This window comes from Lolium rigidum, chromosome 4, assembly GCF_022539505.1.
Source record: "Lolium rigidum isolate FL_2022 chromosome 4, APGP_CSIRO_Lrig_0.1, whole genome shotgun sequence".
Classification (NCBI taxonomy): Eukaryota; Viridiplantae; Streptophyta; class Magnoliopsida; order Poales; family Poaceae; genus Lolium; species Lolium rigidum.
This window is the reverse complement of record NC_061511.1, coordinates 77,068,934-77,078,927: the sequence shown is the minus strand read 5'-3', so window position 1 is coordinate 77,078,927 and position 9,994 is coordinate 77,068,934. Positions and strand designations below refer to the sequence as shown.

Here is a 9,994-nt window from a genome sequence, read left to right as displayed (position 1 = left end):
TGATCAACGGTAAATATATAAAATTATCAACCTAGTGTAGGCTATTGAGGGAAAGTTCTGCATGCATGCACAAATAGACGAATATGCTGATGTCGCGGAATCTTTTTCAAATTTGTAAATTCAAAACGTTTTAACTTTCAAACGACAACTCCAAATTAAGATTCGCTTGCACCAATAAATCTGTCTCGACGAGATCTTCAAAACTAGCACCCATGTTGATATGTTTCGAGAAACTTTTTCGGGCTAAAAGTTATCAACCCTCTCTATCTGAATAATCAACCCCTCCGTACTTGAGTGATCAACGACGAATATATAAAATTATCAACCCCAAAGTTAATTTTATTTGAAATAGTTTAGCGATTTTTTTTAGTTTAGAAGCTATCAACCCGGTGTCCTGTTATTTATCAACAGTAAATATAAATAACTACCAACCCTAAAAATCTAATTTTATTTTGAATATTTTGGCGACTCTTTTTAGTTTACAAGTTATCAACCCGATGCCCCGTTATTTATCAATGGTAATTATAAATAACTACCAACCATAAAAAGTATTTCATTTAGAATATTTTAGGGAATATTTTATTTATTTTACAAGCTATCAACCTGATGCCTCGTTATTTATCAACGGTAAATATAAATAAATAATAACCCTAAAACATATTTCATTTAGAAATATTTAGCGAGTCTCTTTTAATTTACAAGCTATCAACCCGGTGACCCGCTATTTATCACTAAATAAATATCAACCCTAAAAATTTAATTTAATTTAAAATATGTAGGGACTCTTTTTTGTTTACAAGTTATCAACCCGGTGCCCCATTATTTATCAACGGTAAATTTTATTTAGAATATTTTAGCAACTTTTGTTAGCATACAACTTAAACAATAGTACTTAATTTGAGTAGCAAGTGGTAGTTCATTTGAGTTGCAAGTGGATCTCCCCACCCGTTATTTCCCCCCTTAAAAACCACTAGCCCGAAAAAGGGAATTATAAAAATTAATCGAAAAAACATGAATTACCGTACGAAATAACAACACAAAGGGAATTGCAAAAAAAGAGAATTGTTAAAAGGAATTGCAAAAAAAAAAAGAATTGAGAGTCCGCCTTGTGCTTGAAAAAAGAACGTGCATGCATGCGAAACTTGTGAGCTAGTCTTTGAAAAGTTGGCTCATTAAATGCAAACCCATGAGATAGTTTATGCATGCATGTAGTGTGAACGCTTCTTGGTTGTATACGACATACAAGTGTGAACATGAGATCTGTTAGTGTGAACACACATATTGATGTGTACGTAATTAAACACATGAAGCTGTTAGTGTGAACACACATCTGCATGTGAACGTAATTAACCAGTACGAGACAAAAAAGGGAATTGATTCGCGCTTCCGCGCGAGCGCTCCGCGCTGACCGAAACTGATCGCTTGAGCGATCGATTGCCAAGGAGGGGATTCCCTGTAACTAGGCTAGTACTTTTTTCCCTTCTTCGAACTTGCGACGCGTCTCTATCGGTCGTCCGGAATTTATGCCAGAATCGCTCTTGTGAAAGAAGTCCTCCTCTTGTACTAGTTGCCTCCTGACTCAGAATCCGGCGTACTAGTCTCTCCACAAACAAGATCACGTGAAGGGTGCAGAACCGATCTGCAGATTCCTTTTTCTTGTAGTACTAGTTGCACTGCTTAGCTTCCCAGATACTTCATGTACGTTGGCTGTGATGCATTGATCTGACTCCATGTTTCGTTTTTGACTAATCGGCTGGACCCCGCTGCCACAGGAATTTATCTGCTTGTGCTGACACCGCTTCTCATCAGGACATCGACATAGCCGATCGGCTAAGCCACTGAACGCGCGAGGCGAATCCAAGGCGTCTTCGATATCGAGCTTGAAGCTTCTTCGTTGCTGGATCCTTTGAAGGCGAAACAAACGATGGTGATTTTGATGATAAAGTTGACAGATCCCGCCCAGATGACAAAATCCAGCATCGCTCTTCCCACAGACGGCGCCAATTGACGAGGCGGTTCCTCGGCAATGCCCACCATGAGGGGCTTGGGTTTTAGAGAAAGGCGACGACAGAAGTTCCGGGAGCGAGGCGGTACACGACGTACCCAGGTTCACGTCCCCGCGGTGGAGGATCGCTACGTCCTGCTAGCAATCCGCTATATGAATATATGTACGGGGTGCCGCCATAGGCGGAGTTGTTGGATCTAGTCTAGTTCTAATCCGCGGGTTGCGGTTTCTAGGCGTGTCGCCTCTACCATTATGTTTACGATTGTGCCTTGTCCCTAAGGGGTGCCCTCGTGCGGCTTTATATATCAGCCAAGCTAGGGTTTACAAGAGTCCTAGTAGGATTCATATTGGAGTCTTCTTTCCTTGTAGTCCAAGTTGAGGCGCGTTCATGTCCAGCTTGTCGAGTCCTCGTGCTGGTCCACCTTCATAGTTTGCACCGGGTATGGCAATGTCGAGTACCCGAAGGGTTATGCCCACGTCAGAGGCGAAGGAGGCTGAGCGACGAGGGCGAGGGCGGAGAGGCGGCCTCGCCGAGCACGGCTGAAGAGGCGGCGGATCCCGCCCAGGCGCCGGCCAGAAGGAGCCCGTCTCCCGCAGCACCGACAACAGCAGCGCAGGCCAGCAGGAGGGGCGGAGGGAGAGCGGAGCGGGGATCCTCGATCTGCAAGGCGCGGAGGCAGGGGAGGCCCAGGGAGGGAGATCAGGGCGGCGGCGGCGCGCACGCGCCCGTCGCCTCCATGGTCGTGAGAGCAGGGGTTCGTAGACTCCCTTTCGAATATCCTTCCTCTTTAGCTGAACGATTTGAGATCAGACTAAAATTAGGGAAATCAATAACTTCCTAACTTGCCATAACAAATCGCACAAACCAGTCTGGTTGACTCTCCATATATGTGCAGCCAGGTTTAGTTAAGGAAAGAAAAATATTGCTTCATAAATCTAAGCAATCCTTGGGGGCCATGCATTAGGAATCTCAATTAATTGTTTCCTATTTTGTATGGATTTTTTTTTTCATGCGTGTCGTGTGGGAGTTTACGGGTGGAGTGGTAACTGAAAAAAGCCAAGCTACAGCCTTATATTGTGAAACAAATGTCAAAAATCTATAGGCACTATAGAAAGGAATGGAGAGAGTAATATCTAGAACTATACATATTTCTTCTCTCTTTTTCACAAGTGTGTTGGGACTGAAGAAAATGCTAGATTTTTTTCCTTACTCACCAATTGACCTGAAGCAAGACAATATTGGTCGAGAATATTCTTCAAACAATTTGCATTATCAGCATAGGCTTTTATTAGAATTAGAGAGCCATCCGCAAACAGAAGATTGGAGACCGAGGGTGCATCATGGCACACTCTAACTCCATTTAGCACCAGGAAGCTCTGCTTTGTTTAACAATTCGGTTAATCCTTCAGCACATATGGGGATAGAGGTCTGGTCTCGGTTAGTACGGCTCACTATGAGTTTGCTACCTGAAATTAAAATTCTCGAGTCCGTTTATATATTTTGTGGTATAACCTTAATTTATTTACCAGCATGTGTAGTTACTCTCACGGGCTGGATTGTTACCTCGGTTGGTCACCGGGTCGGAAAGGCCTTGTCCGGTCGGCCTGTGCTGAAGGATCCTCCGGTAGGCTGCAGTAACGGCCCACACCAAACCCCCAAGCAAAACCCGCCTGTCGTAATGTCGTATGCCCAAAAGGCTTCCCCGCCGCCGTTCCAGCTCACCCTCCGCATCCCAAATCAGTCTCCCCACCGCGCGCCGCCACCTCCACCGCCACGGCGACCGCCGGTGCACCCCTCCATTGGCGACCATCGCGCGCGCCACCGCCCTCCCCGCCGCTCGGCTCCTGCTGCGCGGGCGCACGGCCTCCTCTGCCTCCGCCGCGGCCCTCGCTGTCCTCCCCTTTCCCACCAGCTCCTCCTCCGACGACTCCGACGAGGCCAAGCCCCTCCTGCCTCCGCCCGCACTGGATGGATCCTCCCCCTCTCCTCCGCAGCATCAGACGCAGCCGTGGTGGCAGCGCGAGCGCGACTGCAACGTGGCCATGAAGGCCCTGGCGCGCGCGGGCGACGTGGACCAGGTGGTCGCCCTCTTCGCCGACCTCAGGACCTCCGGCGCCGGCGCCGGCGCCGGCAAGGGCGATGCCTCGCCGCCCAACGTGCTCTGCTACAACACGCTCGTCAACGCGCTCGCGGAAGCCGGCCGCCTGGAGGAGGCCCGCGTCGCGTTCGACGAAATGCTCGCGGCGGGGGTGGCGCCCAACGCGTCCTCCCTCAACATCCTCGTCAAGCTGCACTCCTGGCGGTCCGCGCGGTTCGACCTCGCGTACAGGGACATCCTCCGGATGCGCGACCTCGGGGTGGAAGCTGACGTCGGCACCTACTCCACGCTCGTCACGGGGCTGTGCCGGGCAGGGAGGGTCGGCGAGGCCTGGGGCGTGCTCGACTGGATGCTGGAAGAGGGCTGCCGTCCCATGGTGCAAACCTACACGCCCATCGTGCAGGGGTATTGCCGCGACGGCCGCGTCGAGGAGGCCAAGGAGCTCATGGCCACGATGGAGCGCGCTGGCTGTCCTCCCAATGTAGTCACCTACAATGTTCTCATCAGGGCTCTGTGTGATGCCGCCAGATTTGATGAAGTCAGCCAGGTTTTGACCGAGAGTACATCTAAAGATTGGACGCCCAGTGCTGTCACCTACAATACGTTTATGAATGGTCTCTGCAAGAAAGGTATGGCTAAGGAAGCACTTGACCTGTTGGATGTTATGCTAGGCGAAGGGCTGGATCCCACTGATTTTACTTTGAGTATTCTTCTGAATTGCCTTTGCCATGACTCGAGGATTTCAGAGGCCTTATACCTGTTAGAGAGGAGTACATCATTGAGGTGGTATGCTGGTGTTGTTGCGTACAACACTGTGATGAGCAGGTTATGTGGGTTGGGACATTGGATGGTTGCTCTGAAGCTCTTGACAGACATGATCAAGAAAGGTATCGTGCCAAACACGAGGTCCTTCAACATTTTTATTCGCAGTCTTTTCTTCGGTCGACAGTTCCGCTTAGTCAAGAGCTTGATCCGTAACCAAGGGTTTGCTGCAACTGCAAATGTTGTCACGTACAATACACTCATTTATGCGATGCCTAGTGAGGTCAATAACCTAATGCAGAGAATGAACGACCAGAATATTGCTGCAGATGAAGTCACCTACACTATAATGGTTGATAGGTTGTGCAGAGCTGGACAATTTGTTGCAGCCACTAACCTTTTTCTAAAATCGCTTGAGATTGGACTGTCGAGGGATCTTTTTGCCGTCCTTACAAACAAGCTTGCGCACAATGACAAGATCTGGGAGATGACTCGCATATTCCAGGGAATGGAAAAAGAAGGTTTTATCCCTGATAGTTCTATATTTGATATCACAATCAGATCATTCTGTAGGACTGGTCATTGTCACGACAGAAATTTTTTTAAGCTTAACTTTATTCTGGATACAATGTTGGTGCCAAGTTTCATGCACTAGCCAACGCAACCAAAAGTCCAAACTGATGGACAAGGGGTAGACAATCCACATATGACCTGTAACACACAGATCCCTCTCATGTGTGACGCAGAGCACTCAAGAAGTGAATAGAACAGTCTCAGAGGTATGGTTCAAGAGGCCTATACGTGGACACTCGGAGGGGCAACATCAATTTTTCAATAGATTGCGCAAGCGGAGACTCAAACTCGAGACCTTGGCTCTGATACTATGTCAAGTTTCATGCACTTGCTAACGCAACCAAAAGTCTGAAGTGATAGAAAGGGCTAGACAATCCACTTACATTGTAACAGTTCGGAAGGCGAGCTGAACCCTTGTGGATCTAGGAAAGCCGCTGATAATTGAAGGTAGCATACGCTTTCTTTCTACTTTTCTAGCAATTAGAAATCGGATCAATTAGCATTTTCCCCCCTAATGAGTTTTTCCAGATAAATAACAATTTTATATTCTAGATTGAAGTTGTAACTTCTATAATATTTGGAGTAGAATTTAAAGGTATAGCTGAATCCGTAAGTGTGGCATACAAAAAGTTTGTGCTCCATATTTATCAATTGTTTCTCAATGGTCTTTGTTCCAAACAATCAGAAGTAGAATTTTCACTTACCATATTTTATTTATGGGTTCTCACTTCTCAACAATGTTTAATGTATCATAACAATGAGATGCAGTGGCTGATTAAGTAAGTTGCTTTTTCTGCCAAAAGATTTTTTTTTGTAGCACATAATTTTTCTTTAACATCTAGTCATATCTGTCTGTTAGGACAATTAGTGATTTTCCGTGATTTCTTATTTTATAGTTTTATGTTAATATGTCAATCATAGGTGTACTGTTAGGACTTTGAACCGATGCATAATAAAGTTAAACACATAGTCTGACATATGGTAATGCCAATTTTTAGTTTATGTTATGGCAACTAAAATCAAATCGTCTTATGATTGATATCCTTCCTAGCTATTATGTTAATTTTTTCTCTATCACACTATGCAATTTGATTGGCTCTTCTTCTCTAAGATTTGCACAAAATAGTACTCCCGCCGTCCCATAATATAAGATGTTATTACATCTAATATATGGGTATATTGATTATATTATAGAACAGAGTGAGTAATTGTTTTACCTTAGCTACCATTAAAGCATTTAACTTGCAATGCACTATTTTCTGTCCTATTTTTGCTAAATAACAAAAAAAAATTCTTGAAAGCGAACGTACAGGAAATATTACTTTCTATATCATTTTTTGTTTTGTCCAGTAGTACAGTATTACCTTTTCTTGTACTGAGGTTTTCAATCTTCCATTTTTCAGGAACACATTTCCTTTTTGAATTATATCCCTTCTGCCAACAGCCATGAATGGCGTCGACATGGCTAACGATGCTGACACATGTGGTGTACTGATGTTTGACTTTTATAGCATTCCATACATGGTACAAATATGGCACATGCCTTTTTGTGTAAACATATTCAACCCGGTCACTCGGGAGATATAATCCAATTGGTGAGTTCTGTGAAGATAGCCTAACTTAGTTGACAACATGTAAAAGATTTGGTAATTGGTACTGTAGTGACAATAATTATATCGATTTGCAAACATGACTATATTTACATATCTGGAATCATGAATTAAGCAAGTATCAGCCATGAATGGTGTTGACATGTTCCATATTTCAGGAATGGGTTTTCTATTTGAATTATATATCTCTCCTGCGAACAGCCATTAATGGTGTTGACATGGGTAAAGATACTTTGACACATGTGATGCTTTCTTTTCTAGCATTCCGTACATGGTACAAACATGGCGCATGCCTTTTTGTAAACATATTCAACCCGGTCACTCCGGCAGATGAAATCTAGTTGGTGAGTTCTGTGAAGATAGCCTGACTTAGTTGACAACATAGAAACATTGGTAGTTGGTACTGTAGTGAAAATAATTGTATTAATTTGCGAAAATGGTGCTATTTACATATCTGGAGCTGTGATTTAGTACTCCCTCCGATCCATATTAACTGTCGCTGATTTAGTACAACTTTGGACTAAATCAGCGACACTTATTATGGATTGCAGGGAGTAGTAAGGATCAGCAAGAAATATATTTAGCTGAAACAAATCATAATTTTCTTCTCCTTGGTCTCTTTACTTTTCTGAATTTTATGCATGTTCTGTCAATTTACATATCTATATTAACAAATAATTACTGACGAGGACATGTAATTTCCCCCTTCTGTCTATTTTATTTTCCATAATGTGTGACACCTCAGCCTGGCTTGATTGAAATTCAGCCGAAATGTAGCCCCGGCACCTGGCCGATAAGTATATGTGTGCATGTAGCATAAGTGGAGATAGCTATCATTTTGGTAGTTCAAGGGGGGGAAATCACCAATCTAAATACCCCAGGGTTCCCAAAGCAATATGTGCGAAGCAAGGACGAAATAGTAAGGTATGGCCTACCCAGTATTTAGGTAGCTATCATTTTGGTAGTTCAAGGGGGGAAATCACCAATCTAAATACCCCAGGGTTCCCAAAGCAATATGTGCGAAGCAAGGACGAAATAGTAAGGTATGGCCTACCCAGTATTTAGGTTAGGTCGAAAGCCAGTTGGGACCTTGGTGTGCCACAGCATATGGGTTACAGTGTTTGATCTTTGAACCTTGGTTATACGATATCTCCACTTCTATTGGTATTTATGATGTTTTCCTACTTATTAACAGGCTATTACTAGCTCAAAAGGAACATTGTGAATCTTTATGCTGGCAGGATTCTTGTTCTCTGGTTCTTCAAGAAATGAGATTATCTGGGGCGAGGTGCTGTGGTTGCTAGTTTCTATATCTACAGTAGGTATAGTACATTTAGCACCAAGCGCTGGTGTTACTCTACATGGAGCTCTTCATAGAAGGCAAAGAGAAGTGACAGGTACAGATTGCAGTGAATTTGATTTTCTTAGTCCTATACCAAATTTGGATCGTGAGATGTAGCTCGGAGACACTTTGTTGAATTGGATTTCTTGGTATCAAATTCAGTTTGCAGTGTTTTGAGTTGCTCTAGATGATTAACAACAGTTAGCATTCAATGGCAGACGATGATGTAATTTTGTATTGTGCTCCTCGTTATTTAAAACTCGGGTCCTCAATGTTGTTTTTATCTCTACCAGATTTATCATATGGAAACCATATACTATTTCTTTGGTAGCATGGAAACCCACATGTCATTTCCTGCCTCCTTTTCTAATCCTAACTAACGTCAGTACTTTGCTATCGAGGTTCAAGTCTGATTCTTGGCGCTTTTATGGTTTCTGCAGTTTGGTGATGGGTAAAGCATTACAAAAAAACGGACATTAGCTCCAAAACCGCAATTGATCATTGTCACATCTGGTGTATATGGAAGCAGAGGAACACAGTGGTCTTCAACAGAGAGAACACCACATTTCATAACTGTTGGAAACCATTAAGGAGGAGGCTAAATAATGGGCATTCGGTGGGTGCCGTTGGGCTACGGATGGCATTGCCACCGCCGTGATGTGTCTTTTGTAATCATGTGCATGAGGCTCGTACTCATACACAGGGAAGGAAGTGACGCGCCCTCAGGGACATAAGGCTTGTGCGTATTCTCCATGGGAAGGAAGTGACGCCGCCATCTGTTACGTTCTGAATGGTTACCATTGGCTTATTACCGCTGCTACCTAGCATTACTTTTAAGCGACCTACACTAGATGCAAGTATTGTGACATTGTTTCCGTATGAACGATTGCTCTGTCCAAGTTAATCTTGCATGTTTCCTAATATGGAATGCAAGCTCGCTCACTTGGATGTACTAGGCCTTCTTCCACTGCCAGGTTTGCTCCCATTTATAATGAACAAGTTTGTGTAATTCCTGTAAAGAAAGACATGTTACATAAATGTCGAGAAATTACGACGTGTCTCCCTCCTTTTAGATGTTCACTACTCCGTAAGTCCGTAGTAGCTAACTGCACGAACCACTTCTTGAGGTAATTTGACTTCTTTTGTTTTTGTTTGGGTTTGGTTCAGTCAAAATCTAGCTAGTATTGCAAGCACTATAGGAATGGCGCTCTGCGCCGACGGCCTTCTCATATGCCCACGGCTAAAAGTTGGGGCCGTCGCCGTATGGGCCTCCAGGCCAGCCCGCCAAAAGGGTCGTCGGCATAGCGATGCCCTCGGTGTAGGAAACGGTACGCCGACGGCTGCCCTCGGCACATCGCGGGCCGTCAGCGTAGGCATGCTACAATTTTTTTTCCTATGCATCAAACACTATTTAAAATTCTAAATCATGTAGGATTCAATTGAACATGATATTCTAATCCTATAATTTTCCTATTTTTATGTTCTAGAAATCTTGTGACTCAAACAAGCACTTAATCGCAAGCTCCTTGTTGATACCTTATACACTCTAGAATTTTGTATTTCCTTATACCTATTCATGCACTAGAAACCACAGTCAAGAATA

General features: G+C 44.0%; 1 protein-coding gene and 1 long non-coding RNA gene across 3 annotated transcripts; both read left to right on the top strand.

Annotated features, from left to right (window-relative positions):
- The first annotated feature begins 3,691 nt into the window (after window positions 1-3,691).
- LOC124647274 (pentatricopeptide repeat-containing protein At5g16640, mitochondrial-like) lies at window positions 3,692-5,564 on the top strand. Its single transcript, XM_047187239.1, has one exon. The coding sequence runs from the start codon at window positions 3,692-3,694 to the stop codon at window positions 5,519-5,521; it is 1,830 nt and encodes a 609-aa protein (XP_047043195.1). The 3' UTR covers window positions 5,522-5,564.
- A 1,282-nt stretch (window positions 5,565-6,846) lies between these two features.
- On the top strand, window positions 6,847-9,366 carry LOC124650324. Of its 2 annotated transcripts, none has more exons than XR_006986950.1 (3): window positions 6,847-7,034; window positions 8,245-8,446; window positions 8,832-9,366. It is a non-coding gene; the product is annotated as an uncharacterized LOC124650324 (long non-coding RNA). The 2 variants fall into 2 exon arrangements; XR_006986951.1 differs by having other exon boundaries at window positions 6,847-7,393; window positions 8,291-8,446.
- The last annotated feature ends 628 nt before the right edge of the window (window positions 9,367-9,994 follow it).

Coding starts and splice junctions, on each gene's coding strand:
- LOC124647274 (XM_047187239.1), top strand. CDS start 3,692: ATGCCCAAAAGGCTTCCCCGCCGCCGTTCCAGCTCACCCTCCGCATCC.